The sequence below is a fragment of the Chaetodon auriga genome, chromosome 16 (assembly GCF_051107435.1).
Source record: "Chaetodon auriga isolate fChaAug3 chromosome 16, fChaAug3.hap1, whole genome shotgun sequence".
NCBI lineage: Eukaryota > Metazoa > Chordata > Actinopteri > Chaetodontiformes > Chaetodontidae > Chaetodon > Chaetodon auriga.
In genome coordinates this window covers 8,193,086-8,210,231 of record NC_135089.1, presented here as the reverse complement: position 1 = coordinate 8,210,231, position 17,146 = coordinate 8,193,086, and the positions used below count along the sequence as shown (strand labels likewise).

Genomic DNA, 17,146 nt, shown 5'->3' with positions numbered 1-17,146 from the left:
GGGAGCGACACATTCCAGTTTAATATTTGACTCTGACTCAGACCTGGACAGGGCGAGGGCGGGAGAGACAGACATAAGGAACAGAAAACAACAGGATGACCCCGCTGAGTAATACAAGTTTGATGTCAATTTTAATGAGGTGGTTCCATAAAAATCAATGAAAACCAGAGTTCTTTGCATACAGGCAATTATAAATGCTATTTTCACATGAACACAACATTTACATTAGGGGAAAAGAATGCAGTAATTACATATTCTACACAACATGTCTGAACTCAACAGTGCTGCTGAATTCATCTCCTATATCTTTGCTGAAGACAGACAAATAGTCACAGTAAGTCACACAGAGGAAAACAAATATCCTGACAGTCACTGTACATACAGTAACATGTGAAACCAGCCCATCTGTGCTGTTGTGGAGACTGGAGTAATCTGAAGTTGATGGAAGATGTCTGAATGCTACGATGGCTGAGGTACTGGATTTGTAGCTGGGAAAAGAAAGGGCATGTATTGGTAATGTTTCCTATTAAAGTCAGATATAATAATAATAACCGCCATGCATAAACCATTCAGGTTGCTAAAAATAAAAAACACATATCCCTGCTTCTTCAAGAGACAATAATCTGTGTGTCCCTGGCTCTTATGTTTTAATCAGTTCTGCTCATATTTGACCTTGAATGGTGTATGGCCAGTTGCATCAAGGACTTACCAACTCCACTGATGTCCACGGTCTCTGCACAGCCCAGAAATCGAGCCACATGTGCTGAGCAGGAGGTAGGATTGTCCTGCTGTTCTCTCAGGCACCGCTCAAACTCAACAAACTCCTTGGAACAGCCCTGTCTGATCTTCTGGATCACTGGGCTATCATAAGAAATTTAGGGGTTAGACACAAATGTGCTTTGAAAATGCGGGAGTCAAGTGGGAGTGACTGTACGAGTACGTTGCCTTACTGTGATGATGTGCACTGTGCAACCTTCATCTTCAGCTCATGACACGTTTGCTGCCATGTTGATGGGTTGGAAGCCACACATGACCCATATGCCTCCATTTCTTTTCGGCAATATTTTGCCGTGATATCCATAGCAGCCTGCCTGAGTAGTTGCAAAATTATATAGATCAGTCAGTGATTACGGACAAGTTCAATAAGCCACCGATCAAGAAGCTGATAAACTTGCTATAAAAAGCACAAGCAATACAGTAAACAGAATGAAGAAGATGGTTATAGCTTGATTCACAGTAGAAGTAGAAAATGTGTGTTAACAGTCTGTCCCTACTTCCCTATCTAGACTAGAGAATACAGTAAATGTAATGTTGATATGAGCAATATTTGAATGTCTTACATGTTGCTCTTTTAGGCTTGTCTGTCACGAAGACGCTGAACAATCAAGGTTATAGCAGCAGTATTTCTACATGTGGAACCATGTCTGTCCGGTAACTATACCGCACACACCTATTACTATCTGATAGGATGGAAATACAAAGTTTCGAATTGGTCTTTTGTATTATTGGTTCAAATTTGTGCCACTCTCACAGTCTGGCTCCTCCTCTATAATGACGTAGATTTATTAAAGGGGTAGCTGCTTAATCGCGTTAATTGAAAGATGAAACAAATAAAATCAGTATTTTGTCCAAGAAACATGTTTATTCACATGCTACGTGAAGTTAAACTAACAAGCATAAATTGACCGTGTGGAAAACAATAAATGTTTCATTTATTCAGTTCAATCGCGCTGTGCCCTGAAAACATTACGTGTCTTTACGTGTTTACGTATGCGGAAGTCACAGTCAGAGTACGAGCGATTCAGTAAACGGGCTCTGAAGGCTGGACTGAGCACCGCTCTTTGGATAGAATCGTATTTTTTACCGGCTGCAGCACGACGGGGTGGTGGATGATAGAGGGGGCCTGAGGAGTGAGTACAGTATAATGAACGACGCCGAGAAAAAAGGGAGTATGGCTGCAGACGGGATACGGGAACCGGGTGAGCTGCAAATGGCCCCCTCTGTGAACCACAACCAGCATGACAGTGGCACCGGCGACGAGCTGGTGAGCTCGGTGACGTTGTACAGGCGAAGGCCCCGGCTACTACACGGCACTGTCCTCCCGTTTCTGGCTGTTCTCTACCCAGGCTGGCTCTACGTGTGGTTAGGAGTGTATGGTGCCTCCGAGTATCCGGAGGCAGGCCTCCTGGCGTTAGCCGCTATCGGGATCGCGCACGTCCTCACAGCGCTCTCCGGTTATTGGTCCGTGCACGCGCACTGTTGGCTCACTTGTTCCAAGGTAAACATGAGTAACAATAATACTACGATAGCCCATTAACATCCCGAGGAAACCCACTGTTTTCTGCCATGCCTTGTACGTGGGTTAATCTGAACCCAGGAGCAGGTACGGAATCAATGTCTTGCTCAGGGGCACTATAGCAGGGCAGGTGTAGGGCTTGAACCCTGATTAATGGTTCCATGGATGACCTCTGTAGCCACTGCAACACACCAATGATCAAACTGTCACTACTAAACTTAATCAGCATGCTGTGACATTTCTCTGATAAAGGGACACTTTCAGTCCTCATTGCCACGTTTTTATCTTCATGTTAAAGTTTGACAAATTCTCTGGAATTTTTAACAACATGGCAGTGATTATTTTATTTACAATACATTCTCTCCTGACTTTCTTTTACATTACACGTCCTTCAATCAAGAAAAAAAATATACATATTTTTAAATTATATATGTATGCACACACACACACACACACACACACACAAATATATATATAGTTAAGCAAACCTAATGACAAATTGCTGATAGATACTTTCTCTGTGGCTGTTTGTTTAGGGATGGAAGATTGCCTGTTCAATGTCTGCCACAAAGTCATTTCAGAAGAAACATTTCTCGTAGTGACATTGTGTTTCATGACACTATTAGATATAATACCACAATATTGTTGCAGTGATCGATGATAACTGATAATTGACATGTTGCTCAGCATTTCTGTGTTTTTTAAGAGAGCTGTATAAGAGAGTCTAGATTCTCCAAAAACATAACAGATTTGTATCAACAATGTAATTAGGTACAATAATATTTATTGTAATTAAATGTAAAAAGATATTCTAATGTTGTGCCTGAACTTCACATTGATAGGGCATGTCTCATTTAAGAGGGACAAACCTCCAGAGGACACAGCTATAGCAAATATATAAGTGACTTGCCACAGTGTGTGACTTTGTCTCTCGTTCTTTTGTACACACAGGAACCAGACCCAAACAAGGCTATGCTGGCAAAGGTTATACCCACCCCCAACAATGGTTTTGCTGAGCTTGTGGCACTACAGAGGGACCAGGTCAGTTGGCATATTAACTCTCAGGGTGCTCCAGATTGTCTTAATTGGAAACATGCGCCAAGTCTCACATTCTCTGTCTGCAAAGTTCAGGATTTGACACACGTCATTTGATCTTGCCAGGTCACTCCTGTCTAGTGATTCAATTGGTGTGGCTTTGATGCAGGCAAACTGTAAAAATGTGATTATTTTCTATTCACATTTGTGATTGGACATGTCTAATAACACAATACCAATTCAATTTAAATTTCTATCTCGTGTTTTGACCAACAGGATGAGAATGGGGAAGGGATTCTGTCTTTTGAGTTTCAAAAGATCCGCTACGTATTTGACCACAAAGAGAAGAAACGTTTCCTTCCGATAGCATTTCCCATAAGCCACCCACTGGGCTACTTTCAGTCCTGGCGTGGCTACCAAGAGGAAGCTGAACTCAGAGCTGCAGAAAAGCACTACGGCACGAATCGTGCTGAGATGGTGGTGCCGGACTTCCTGGAGCTCTTCAAAGAGAGGGCCACAGCTCCTTTTTTTGTTTTCCAGGTGTGTGTGTGAGAGAGAATATTTCTTTGTACTTTGACTGGTTTTATTGTAAAAATGTACTTTCGAATTCTTAACTTTTGTTGAAGTGCTTTAAATGTGATGTTGTTGACCTTTTAATACCACCTCTCTGTATCCATGTGAAGTTATCTACTGTCTGCCATCTGTCAGGTGTTCTGTGTGGGGCTGTGGTGTCTGGACGAATACTGGTACTACAGTGTTTTCACACTGTTCATGCTGGTGGCCTTCGAGGCCTCCCTAGTCCAACAGCAAATGAGGAATATGTCTGAGATCCGCCGTATGGGAAACAAGCCCTACATGATCCAGGTAGGCTTGATTAATTTAAAAATTAAGTATATTCAATTTTAAAATTATATCATACATCACAATACGTCTCAAAATTCATTATCTACAGTGTATTTCCCATATACTTAAAGCATCTCAAATGTATATCTCTTACATCAGGTGTATCGCAATAGAAAGTGGAGACCTATTTCGAGTGATGAGCTTGTCCCTGGTGACATCGTCTCAATAGGTAAATATCCTGTCAACATCTTCATGGCTTCTCACCACAAACATCATTCTGACTTTGTTGAGTGTGTTGAAAATGTTTATTTTCTGCTTCACAGGACGTTCTCCCCAGGACAACTTGGTACCGTGTGATGTGCTGCTACTCAGGGGCCGTTGCATTGTGGATGAGGCCATGCTGACCGGAGAATCTGTGCCCCAGATGAAGGTTAGAGACAAACTGAAATATATGTGATAACACTATACAGAGCTGAGGGCTTTGGAGTGTAAACCTCAATTATTCTAAATGGCATGGGATTACTCGGGGGTGTTGTATTTACTGCTGACAATATGGGGTGAGCAGGAGCCAGTGGAGGACTTGGACCCAGAGCGAATCCTGGACCTTCAGACAGACTCTCGACTCCATGTCATCTCTGGAGGAACAAAAGTGGTCCAACATAGCCCCCCTTTAAAGGCCAGTGCTGGACTCAAACGTAAGTGCTAATTCCACACTTGTCACCAACAGCATATACTGGCTGTTGAATCAGTGAATTTGTGAATCTGTCTTTATCATCAAAGAAATTAGCAGTCTCATTAATCTTCTTTTTTATGTGCAGCTGTAGATAACGGCTGTGTGGCCTATGTACTGAGAACAGGATTCTACACCTCTCAGGTGCGGAAGTTGCTTAGTATACTCCCTTTTTACTTGTCATGCATTTTAATTCTTGTTTTGAGAGCATGACAGTGTAACACGTTTCAGGTTAACTGAAAATTATACTGATTGTGTGTACAAACTTGACTGCAGGGTAAACTGTTAAGGACCATCCTCTTTGGTGTGAAAAGAGTGACGGCAAACAACCTGGAGACTTTCATCTTCATCCTCTTCCTCCTTGTGTTTGCCATTGCTGCAGCTCTTTATGTGTGGGTCGAAGGTGAGGTGCACAGAATCAGTTCATTAAGATGAAATTCTTATATTAACACAGACATTAACATAGTTAAAGTGATAGTTAATAGCTGGAGAAGAAGTCATATGAGATATCTAAATGCTATCTTGTGCTTTGTATTACCCCCTCAGGGACCAAGGATGCCAGCAGGAACCGCTATAAGCTGTTTCTGGAGTGCACGCTAATCCTCACCTCGGTGGTTCCACCAGAACTCCCCATAGAGCTTTCTCTGGCAGTCAACACGTCTCTTATCGCCCTGGCTAAACTTTGTATGTCTATGTGTGCTCCCGTCCTGCATGTGTGTCGAATGTAGTTTAGTGATTTGGACAAAGCAGCATTTTAATGCAAAGCTTGTACAGCAGTAGTTCATTTGAGTCTTCTTTTTCTTTCCCTGTCTAGATGTATTCTGTACAGAGCCCTTCAGGATACCATTTGCAGGGAAAGTGGAAGTTTGCTGTTTTGACAAAACGGGAACACTGACCAGTGACAGTCTGGTAGTGCGTGGAGTAGCAGGCCTCAGGTGAACCCTGCCCACCATTCCTAGTGTTTTACTTTAAACAGCATAATTTGCAAAGCACAAACACAAAGCATACTGTGTTATGGTTTAGGTTAGTTAATGTTTACATCATAGTTACTGATGCTTTGAATATTTTATAACAGAGATGGAAAGGAGGTGATGCCTGTATCTGAGATTCCAGTTGAGACACATCGGGTGGTGGCCACATGTCACTCACTGGTCACTTTGGATGATGGACAGCTGGTCGGAGATCCACTGGAGAAGGCCATGCTGACCGCTGCTGACTGGACCCTCACTAAAGGTACAGCAAAGTGGCCTCCACTGAATGTACAGTGTAGGGTACTTGCGGGTGTGTGCGAGAGTATGTGTATGCTAATGCTTGTGTGGGGCTACCTTTGCTCTCAATGGTACAGTGCTTATGTGTGTGCCTCACTGACTTTTGACTCTTTGACCAGATGAAAAGGTTTTCCCACGAGGCATTAAAACTCAGGGACTTAAGATCCACCAGCGTTTCCACTTTGCCAGCGCTCTGAAGAGGATGTCCGTCCTGGCTTCCTATGAGAAACTGGGCTCCACTGAACTCTGCTACATCTCCACGGTCAAGGGAGCTCCAGAGACACTCAGAGGAATGGTACATATGGACACCATCCATCCTCAATACAGACATGTTCTAGCCTAATCATGCATACTAATGTGGCTGTGATTATAGTTTTCAGAATGTCCGGCAAGTTATGATGAAGTCCACAAGGAAATGTCCCGCGAAGGAGCTAGAGTGCTGGCCTTGGGTTACAAAGAAATGGGACACCTCAGTCACCAGCAGGTTGTTATTTAATTTTTCTCTGAACCATTAGAGATTGTCTGATATGTCTGAGTAGTCTTGTCAGGAGAAGTATATTTTTTTAGAGACTGAGCTGTATATTTGTGAGTCACACAGGTCCGGGAGATGAGTCGCGATGCTCTGGAGTGTAACTTGCATTTTGCCGGGTTCATGGTTGTGTCCTGCCCCCTCAAGAGTGACAGCAAGGCTGTCATCAGAGAGATCCAAGAAGCATCTCATCATGTAAATAAGCTGACAACACACAATTGTGCACAGGTACTGAAATGGCATGGTTTTAAGATGGATTATTCCTCTCCCTCTGTTTTCAGGTGGTGATGATCACAGGCGATAACCCTCTTACAGCGTGCCATGTAGCAAGAGAGCTCCACTTCATCCAGAAAGACCACACACTTGTATTGCAGCCAAACCCCAGTCAGAGTAAGATAAGCGATCACTTTATTGAATTCCATGTATTACTCAAACAAGCCAGTGGAGACTAATGCCAGTAATAAAGGTAGTAGCTAAAGGACATAACAATTAATGTAGCAATCCATTTGCAGTAGGTGTTCTGACCAAGAAAATAAACAAAGTTCAGAATTGTGTACCTGATGTCATATTGTTTTACAGGTGAATGGCATTGGGAGTCCATTGATGGCAGTGTGCGTGTACCATTGCCCCCTCCTTCCGTTTCCTCATTCGTGCGTCAGTTTGACTTGTGTGTAACAGGGGAGGGCCTGGCCAGACTGAGCTGTGACCCCCGGCTACTCCACACACTCTTGCCTCACATACAAGTGTTTGCCCGTGTCAGTCCAAAACAGAAGGTACATGCCAAATCAGCAAATGGCACTTGAAAGTTATCAGCTTTGTACTCTTTAATGAAACGCACGATCTAAAGCACGCGGCTTTAGATAGCAGAACATCAAGAATATCAGTGTCCGATGTAGTGGTTTTTGTCAAAGAGCAAATGCTTCTTTGTTTAATTAAGACAGTGAGATCTATCGCAGACGAAGCAGAGTTTAGACACATAGTGGTCTCAGGATTCTACACAGCAGCATGTAATGCATTTTAACTAGGGACCCAACTCATTTTGTCTGACTGGTAGAAATATTTAAAGTTGAACTTAAAAGGTGTTTTGGAAGGTACGAGCTATGAAAATGACTTTCTGTTCTGTTTCAGGAATTTGTCATCACAAGTCTAAAGGGGCTGGGTTATGTGACACTGATGTGTGGTGATGGCACAAATGATGTTGGAGCTCTCAAACATGCCCACATAGGTATGAATTATCAGCCATTAAGACTGAAAGCATGCATCTGTATGTGTGACCCCCAACACTTTGTACTGATGATAGCTTTTCCTCAGGTGTTGCTCTGTTAGCCAACGCCCCCGAGCGCATGCCTGAAAAAAAGAAACGGGGGAGAGAAAAGGAGGCAGCCGTAACAGAATCCAGACCCTTACCGCCTGTCAGTTCAGGAGGCAAACTGAGTTCCAGAGCAGCCAGGCAGAGGGTGATGGCTCAGAGAGAGGAGCAGCTTGCAGCACAAAAGGTGTGTGTCTTCCCTTCTGATTCTTAAAGGAATAGTTTAAAATTTTTATTCTTTTCTCTTTTTGTGCAGCAACTGCAGCTCACTTATTTTCACAAAACCACTAAATGCAGCATTTTAACTTTCTCCCCAGTTACCAGTGTTAACAAAGCCATCTATTTATAGCTCAAGAAAGAGGAAAAGTGCCAATCTTTGAAAGAACAGAGTTTAAGTGCACTGGTATAAACATCAGGCTCTATTCTGTAACAGGAGAGGATCAGTCAAGTCTTACGGGAACTTGAAGAGGATCAGGTACAAGTAGTGAAACTGGGGGATGCCTCCATTGCTGCTCCTTTCACCTCCAAACTGTCCTCCATACAGTGCAGTGAGTAACACTTGTTTATAATTTCCACTATTGACACAGTTGTCAGATCTGGACATAAAGTGGTTGTCTCCTCTAAAACTTGTTGCTTTCCCCAGTCTGCCATGTAATAAAGCAAGGCCGTTGCACTCTGGTGACAACACTCCAAATGTTCAAGATCCTCGCTCTCAACGCCCTGGTGCTGGCCTACAGCCAGTCTGTACTCTACCTCGAGGGGGTCAAATTCAGCGATTTCCAGGCAACCCTGCAGGGCCTTCTCTTGGCCGGATGCTTCCTCTTCATCTCTAGGTCAAAGGTGAAAATTTGTGTTAGAAAATACAAGCTCAACATGTTTCAGATTGATTGTTCTCCTAACAAGGTAATATGTATTGAATGTTTTTTTTCCACCATGTTTCTGTTTTTGAAAATTAACAACCTTTTTCCCCCTCCTATTTACACAGCCACTGAAAACGTTGTCTCAAGAGCGGCCCTTACCAAACATCTTCAATCTTTATACGGTCTTGACTGTGCTGCTGCAGTTTGCTGTCCACTTCTGTAGCCTGGTGTATCTTTACAAAGAGGCACAAACCAGAAGTCCGGCGAGGTAAATCATAGCAAGACAGAAAGAGAGACGACGAGAGTACACGGCACTTCTGCTACAAATTAATTATTACATTAATAGCATTACATTAATACATTATAATAACATTTCACTTGTCCTTTCTCTTTTGCAGGGAGGGGCAGTTTGTAGATCTATATAAAGAGTTTGAACCCAGTCTAATTAACAGCACTGTGTATATAATGTCCATGGCCATGCAGATGGCCACCTTTGCCATTAACTACAAGGTACTTATTCTTAATACCATTAGTATGTGTTATTTCTGTATTCTTTGTAGTATAATAGACTCACAGCATTGCTTGTTGTGTCCAATAGGGTCACCCCTTCATGGAGTCTCTCAGCGAGAATCGACCACTACTATGGAGTATTGCTCTGTCAGGTTTAGCGATTGTAGGACTTCTCACTGGTTCATCACCAGAATTCAACGAACAGTTTGCTCTTGTAGATATTCCAACTGAGGTAAGCTTATATTATTTTACCATGTATTGTTATGTAATAGCCTTGTAATAATGATGAATGTCACCGGGTGACCTGCTTCCTGTTTATTTCCTTGCAGTTCAAATTAATCATTGCCCAAGTTTTGGTGGTGGACTTTGTTGTTGCTCTGCTGGTGGACCGTGTCCTGCAGTTCCTGCTGGGCAAAGGAACTCTCAGGCTGCCTTCTTGAACTCAGTGCCAACAGTGACCGCTGCCCTTACCAACCAAACTGTAAAGGGAGAGAAGACTTTGGAGAAGGAAGAGAATTAAAGCTGTTGTGACATACACAAGACAGCTGAGACAGTCATGGCGTGCAGTACTGTACACTCCGTGCATCCCTTCCTTCGTCCTGCTCTGCCCCTCCTTAACCATCTGTGTTTCCGTATTTTCCACAACTTTGTTTCATTTCTCTTTCTTTCTTCATAACTCTTGACTTTTTTTTCTACATCTCTCTCTCTTTTTCTTCATCTGTCCCTCCCCGCTGCTACACAAGGCCATGAAGACAGCAGTATTGAGTGGAGTGCGAGACTGTGTGCCAGCCAGAGTGAAACATACAGGCACACAAAAGGGCCATTCTCCAAGAGAATTGCAAAAGTGTTTTTGATTTTTTTGATCCCTCTCCTTGATTTTGTAAAAAGTGAAAAACATCTCTAACAGACTTATAAAGACTTACAGATACAAACTATGAAGTCTGTCAAGTGTTTTGTCAAGTACAAGTACTGGTGTCTGCACATGGAAAGGATGAGCATGTCCAGCTGGTCATGAAGTATCCTGTTCCCAGAAATAGGTAAGTAAAGAATGATCAGGGTATGAGAATGTAGGTCAAACTGTACAAAGACAGACATGTATCTAATGAAACCTTTTATCTCATGGGAGACATGACACTGGCCAAATCCAACATGCCATCTCATTAAGCATCAGTTGATTGAAGAAAAGACTGGAAGCTTGTGGACTTTGTTTACTTACTAACTAAATAACTACCAAACTGTTTGCTATTTATCTTTAATATGAACCTCCAAAAACCTTTGATATACAACATATACATCATGTATAATGAACCAACTAAAGCAGCTTAAACCTGGCCATCCCCCAAAAATCTAGATAGTATATCAATTCATTGCATAGTGAATCAAATACTGTATCAAGCATTCAAGAACTATGGAGCTGTTCAGAGGCCTTGAAATCCAAAATAAATAATTCCAGCTTCCTCTCAGTGATATAATCCCACAAATTGTATCAATGGACTAAAAATATATCTACATACAGCTGAGAATACACAGTCATGAGCCTGTCAAAGTAGTTTTTGGAGAAATTGCCTCCAGGCTCTCATCAGCAACTGTTGGGACTGCTGTTTTCAGCTTAATCAATAAAAAGAGGTAGTCAGGGATCAACCAGAAGAATTAACTTTTTTTTTTTTCTTTCCAAAAGGTAATTTGAAAGGGAACAACACTTGAACCCAATCAGTTTAATGTCTATCCCTTTCATTTTAATTGCATAATTTTCTTGTGCTTGTTTTGTTTGCAGATATTGTGCACAATTTCTTCTCTTGTTTCCACATGGGTGCTCTTAGTTACCATAAGAATTTGCTGAATGGTGATTATGAATACATTTCAAGCAGGGCACAGTGAATTGGAGTAATTGATGTACAGATTAAGATGCCTCTCAGGGGCCATGCTGGAGCCACAATGTTGGAGATCAGGGGATGTGCAAAGAATAAGAACAACAACTGAAATAAGAACTTACACTCTCGTGCAACAATGCTATATTGTAAAGGACTGAAACTACAACAAATAACAAGTGTGTGAGAAATGCCCTAACGGAGAACAAAGCTGCAGGTGTTGAACTCAGCAGGCTAAAACACCAGAAAACTCTTCAGCTGGACATCAGAAATCCAAAGAGGATTAGGGTCAGGGTTGCCCCTCTGAACTAACCGGTCAAGTTGATCCCGAGGGTTTCAGGACAAAGCCACCGAGGCTACCTCTCTACAGAACATCTGTCATTACAGCCTGCATTTGATTCCTTGAAGTACTCGATTACATTATTGTTTTTGAACTTTATTCCTAATCACTTTGCTTCCCTGGGTTAATTTTACTATGCATTGCTGCAGTGCACGTAAAACTTCTCATTAACAGCTGCTTACTACGGACATTCTTTACCTTGATTCCAGTAGCTTCTGCCGCAATCGCACTACATTTCCCATGGTGCTTAGGTCAGTAAAGGGGGTTCGGTTTGTTGGTCGCGCGCTAGGAAGAACACAGTTTGAAACAAAAAATGGCGGAAAAGCATTTCGAATCTGCACAAGATGGGTATGTATCCTGTTTTAAACCGTTGCGACAACGGATTTTTCATTAAAAGTTTGCGTTGTATTGAGAAAGAACACTAAATTGTTATCTCCGCGTGGGTTTTGTCCAAATGAAATTATTGTTGCGATCAGCAGTACTTAACAGTTGCAGTAAGTTAACGTTAGCGTTAATGTAACATGTCAGCGAAACACCATGTTTGGATTCAGTGTATTTCACTGTACGTTTAACTCTTTTCCTACGGTTTCAGGGGTGTCGTCGTTCCTGATGCCCAGAATGAGGTAACAATAATGCATTGAAGATCGCTAACGTTGACTAACTCAGACAGCTAATCCTGTAAATTATTCTACTACTTTGCTCTCTGTAAATTATAACAAGGCCAACTCCATGAAACAGACATTGAAAAGATGCTCCTCCACAAGCCCCAGCACAGCTCCCCCCAAAAAATCTCCCCGTACCGACTTCTTTTCACCCAACACCACACAGACGCCAGATGCAGGGGAAGAACGCCCAGAGACAGGCCAACAAGAAATGCAGGCAGAAAACACGGAGGGACCTTCGAGTCCTACTGTCAGCCCCACTGCACGGAGGAAATCCTGGAGGAGAGCCACCATAACCCGACGCTCTCTCCCTGCCCTTCCCAACCCATATCAAGGTGAGATGCCTGGCTTTGTTAAATGCCTGTAGCCAGGAGCAGATGGGCAGTGCCTTGGCCACCACTCCCGGCCCACAAACCAAAGAACGTACCCCAACAGATATTTGTCACCAGTAAAAAATGTTCATTATGCAATGTACATGCCTATTTATGTGTTTACTGTAGATTTGTGCAGGGGCATTAGTGCATCCTTACCACAGCAAGAGAGACTTGAGAAACTGATGGAGGCTTCAATGAGGGTAAGTGTGGTTGGAACAGACGTATAATAGTAAAAAAAAATGTTGCAAACCTAATTGAAAATGTGATGTTATTGTTTTATTTTTACATACTTACTGCACATAAAATAATGTCCTAGTGAAGTGCTCACAAGGATAATTCTTTAACCATTCTGAGTAGACTGTAAGGGTCTTGGTTGCATTGGTCAGAGGGGAGTATATGCTTGATTTTAATTAGTCATAGCTAAATTTGCTAATAGATCTCTGTCTCTGCGTCTGCTTTGACTCTAGCTGGCAATAGAAAGAACCCAAAATTTGCTGCCGACAGTGCCAAAAACCTCACTTGAGTCTTTTCAAAAACAAGGTTAGTGCTTTCACTGCTTCATTTGGTTCAGATTTCATGGAGGTCTTTATTTTAACTGAATGGCTGTCATAGAAATGTTAACAATTAATTCATTTATTTGTGTTTTGTGTGTTCCTTGGTGCAGTTGAGCACATACAGAAAGAATGGGTTTGTTTGGCCAAAAGCACACGCAGTGAGCCACGGGGTCATCAGCTCCCTGGCAGTGCAGACGGGTATCGTAGACATTTTTATTTATTCAGTGCTCTGCATGTATTGATTTTGTTTTGTTAACCAAGTGACACTTCATAGTGAATTATGACTCTGTTATTTGCTTTCATTTATAGTGATCCTGCAGCGCAAAGAGCTATGGAAAAAGTCCAGAAAGCCATCAACAGGCATGTTGTTCTTAATATCACTGTAGCACACACACAGTATTCATACAAACCATACATTCAGACTTAAAAAAAACAAACAAAAAAAATTAAACACACGGTGTGATCTGCCACACTATCTGTGTTCTTTAAAAAAAAAAAAAAAAAAAATCAGCCTGTGTTGTGTTTTAGGCTCCGGGCTGAAAGTGAATCTTGGGAGGCGCTGTTGAACAAACACAGGATTAAAGCAGAGGAATTGGAAAGGTGAGCATGTGTACTGTAACTGAGAAATACTGTAGCAATGTTATGTTAGAGTAAGTCAATGTGGTTTTTTCAATTGTGCATCAATAATGTGTCCTTTTATGTGTTGAAGGAAAGTGGAGCAGGGCCAGGAGAGAGGCGCATCATTGGACTCTACATCTGTGGCCCAGTCCTCTCAGCACAATTTCATACAGAGCAAGCCCGACTACCATGCTCTCCTCTGCAGACAACAGCCCATGCTTCACACTATGACAATGATTGTATGTTGGAAATTATAACAAACATGTCAATAGTCGAAATTATTGGCTATTTTAGCAAAAGCTGAAATCTGCAAGCTATTTAAGGACTATATGTTCTTTTACACCATCTGTATAGTGGCGTATGTTAATGTACTAAAATTGGCGTGGAAAAAAATGGAGGAAGCACTACTTGGCTGTGAGATTGATGCAACACAAAGCGAATGCCACTGATTTATGGGCAGATTAAATGCTGTCCACAAGAAAGAAAGGAGTGTGTTACCTCGTCAGGGAGAATTCATTACCTTACCTTACCTCAAACCACACACAGACAGCCCTGATAAAGCAAACTATCTGAATTTTTCATTGATACACCCTTAATTAATCATATCTAATCATATATGTGCAAAGTATTTATTGCTATAGAAAATGGCACGTGCACGTGCAAAAGGGCTTTTAGTAGTCTGATCACATCTCAAATATGAAGGTCTCTGACCTGTAGAAAAATACTTGACATCTGTGCTGAAAGCATTTTTTGTTCAGCTATATCATGTTATGTAATCAGTTATTCCTTTTTTATGTGTAGATGGACACTCAGTGTAAGATGGTTCGAGAGCTTCTGTCCATCAAGGAGCAGTCACAGTTATTGGTGAAAGAGACCAGTGGCCGATTGGGTAAGGATTTTATTTGTGTTTCATCCTTTACATGTTTGGAGTAGTTCTGTGAAATCAACATTGATGTGGAACTTTAACATTTAATCTGCTTACTTTTTCCTACCAGCCACAAAGGCAGGATTCCAGGATCTTTCACCTGACCTCATCAAGAACCTCATGGCAGCACCTTTGTCCTCTGCAACTACATAGTCGTTTTGGCAGGAGCCAAGAACAAGCAATGATTTTATGGACCATGGCGCTTTATGACCTGTATATAAGCTCATATATGTGTACTTTCTGGTAATCTCCCTGTTCTATGACTGCTTGGTCTTTCTTGACTCGTCTTATTACAAAGTAAGCTCTATTTTTATGCTTTCTATGTCAAAACTTTCCAACAGCAGCAGGACTAGTAAGAGCGAGTTGAGGTAATCCATGTGTGTGACCAGGAGGTGGCAGTGGCTGGCTATACAAAATTATGTCAAGTGTCTTAAATGGTCAGAATGGATTTTTCTGTTGAGCCTTCATGAGGTGCGTTCTCACCTGCAAAACCTGAAACTGTTAAGACTTGACTGCCAGCTGAAATTAAGGAGCAGAAAAATATAAAAAAAAAAAAAAAAATCTCAATGTCCTTCCAAACAATGTTATTGGTCATTCTTCATAAATTAACACTGAGACATAAATTCCCCACCTCTGGGAACTAATAACCTGTCTAAAGTGATCTGTTGTCTTGAAATATTCAAATGTAACAGCTGTATCATCTTCATAAAATAGACTAAATTTGAAATCATGGGATGTAGTGGCATTTTTTTTAAGCGGTTTCAATACTACTGTGTTATAAATATCTGCAAAAGTGATGGGACAAGGAATGCATTTGCATTTGTCATTAAATCCTGAAGATAAAAATAAAGATTAAAAGATAAAAAAAAGTGAATATGGAAGGCTTCTACTCTGTGGTTTCCTTACAGTCTAGTGTATGTACAGTCCTTTTTAAATACTCAGTCACATTTACTAGCTTTTTGGTGCGGCATCTATTTCACTTCATCAGTGTCCCCTGACCATTCAGGAGGAGGCCCCTCCCCCACACTGACTCACCCCCATCTCTTCATTTGGCTGGGTCACTGATGCAGAACGAAGCTTTGACATTGTACCAGTCAGTCAAAGCTTTGTTAGCTATCACTCTTATCTCTTGGACCCATTCATTCATTAATGTTCATATTTAATTTGTTTCTCTGACGATTACAGCAAGACGACAGCCCTCTTACCCCATTTCCAACAATAAATAAGAGTTAATGACTTTCTGTTTTCTGATATTCTGATGTCCAACATGGACTATGGTGAATGTTCCTTTTGATGTATTCAAGGGAGTGACTAGAGAGCACAGGGACAAGCAAAGAAGACAAGCGGGGTTGTGACCGTGAGAGTTGTGAGTAAGGGAGGATGGTGCACAGCAGGAGAGATCGATTCTTATTTAGATGAAAATGAGCCTTGATGCTTGTGGGGTGAGAGGAGGGCAGCTTTAGCATCCAAATGAATAGAAGTTTCATAGAAATGATCCTTAACTGAATCACTCACAATAAAAACAAAGAAGTTTAAGAAGTCACTGACAGTCTTTTTACTTTCAAGGAAGGTCTCTCCTGGACACTGACTTTGGGATTAAATGGTAATCCCTGCAAGTGCTCACTTAAGAAATGTAAACTGTTACTTTAAACAACCTCAATGACCCCAGTTAATGGCTTGTTAGAAGTTATTCTTTAAGTGCTTGATATGGATGCAGTACGTATTTGGATAAAGGTGCCTTGGGTGTAACCAGGCACTGTGGGTTCCTTTTTGCAGACTATTATTAGAAAGAAAAGGAGGGTCGTTTTTAATGTTATAAATGAATGTTTTGTCTTTCTACTTAACCTGATGGTTATGAGATTGGAAGTTGTGGTGGGCATTAATTTTATAAAGGGTTAAAATCCACTGCTTGGTATAATGACCAAGAAACGTGAATTGTGACTTTGTGTATGCACATGCAAAGAGCAATTACTGTTTAGGCTCACTGTATTCTCTGTTCTTGTTGTCTCTAACTTTAGATTGATTAGCTACAGATTGCAGTAGATGGATGTGTGGAGAGTCAGCATAAACCATTGCCAGTTTGGTCCTACTCTCTCATGCACACCCATCATCTCTTCTCAGTACAGCAAGGCTGGCTGCAACTCTCCTCCACATCCATTCAGCCAGCCATTCATCTTGGAAAGCTGTCTCTCTGATCTGAGTGATAAACTACAGCAGAATTGCCCAGTTTGCAAAAAACAAGTACACTTGTTTTCAATCTGTGCTGTCAACATTTTCATACTGAAAACTGATGGGATGTTTCATTCATCCGGGTTTAGGACAGAATGATGTTCTTAGGTTGGACTGTTTTACTTTGATATTGAATGTTGCTCTTGCAGTTGCCACAATTTGCCCACACAGATAGATATCGGTCAATTGACTTTTA

The 17,146-nt window shown here is 41.6% G+C and overlaps 3 protein-coding genes across 4 annotated transcripts; 2 read left to right on the top strand and 1 right to left on the bottom strand.

Moving 5' to 3' along the window:
* Positions 1-105: 105 nt before the first annotated feature.
* Positions 106-1,454, bottom strand: chchd5 (coiled-coil-helix-coiled-coil-helix domain containing 5). Its single transcript, XM_076753169.1, has 4 exons — positions 1,341-1,454; positions 951-1,091; positions 710-861; positions 106-488 (listed from the first exon to the last, which is right to left on the bottom strand). Coding segments are annotated over exons 1-4 (324 nt in total). The 5' UTR covers positions 1,343-1,454; the 3' UTR covers positions 106-459.
* A 327-nt stretch (positions 1,455-1,781) lies between these two features.
* Positions 1,782-10,312, top strand: atp13a1 (ATPase 13A1). Its single transcript, XM_076753475.1, has 25 exons — positions 1,782-2,278; positions 3,248-3,337; positions 3,608-3,871; positions 4,040-4,195; positions 4,334-4,403; positions 4,498-4,604; positions 4,740-4,869; positions 4,993-5,048; positions 5,181-5,307; positions 5,451-5,588; positions 5,719-5,839; positions 5,980-6,137; positions 6,292-6,467; positions 6,546-6,656; positions 6,771-6,896; positions 6,983-7,091; positions 7,281-7,474; positions 7,830-7,926; positions 8,013-8,197; positions 8,444-8,558; positions 8,654-8,850; positions 8,996-9,138; positions 9,269-9,380; positions 9,469-9,612; positions 9,710-10,312. The coding sequence occupies exons 1-25, from the start codon at positions 1,925-1,927 to the stop codon at positions 9,818-9,820; spliced, it is 3,591 nt and encodes a 1,196-aa protein (XP_076609590.1). The 5' UTR covers positions 1,782-1,924; the 3' UTR covers positions 9,821-10,312.
* A 1,578-nt stretch (positions 10,313-11,890) lies between these two features.
* Positions 11,891-15,562, top strand: dsn1 (DSN1 component of MIS12 kinetochore complex). 2 transcript variants are annotated; one of them, XM_076752918.1, is made up of 11 exons: positions 11,891-11,936; positions 12,181-12,211; positions 12,417-12,585; positions 12,751-12,824; positions 13,092-13,164; positions 13,289-13,376; positions 13,488-13,538; positions 13,707-13,778; positions 13,888-14,035; positions 14,598-14,685; positions 14,792-15,562. In XM_076752918.1, exons 1-11 carry the CDS (start codon positions 11,902-11,904, stop codon positions 14,872-14,874), a joined length of 912 nt encoding a protein of 303 aa, XP_076609033.1. In that variant the 5' UTR covers positions 11,891-11,901; the 3' UTR covers positions 14,875-15,562. The 2 variants fall into 2 exon arrangements, with proteins under 2 accessions (XP_076609033.1, XP_076609032.1); XM_076752917.1 differs by having other exon boundaries at positions 12,309-12,585.
* The last annotated feature ends 1,584 nt before the right edge of the window (positions 15,563-17,146 follow it).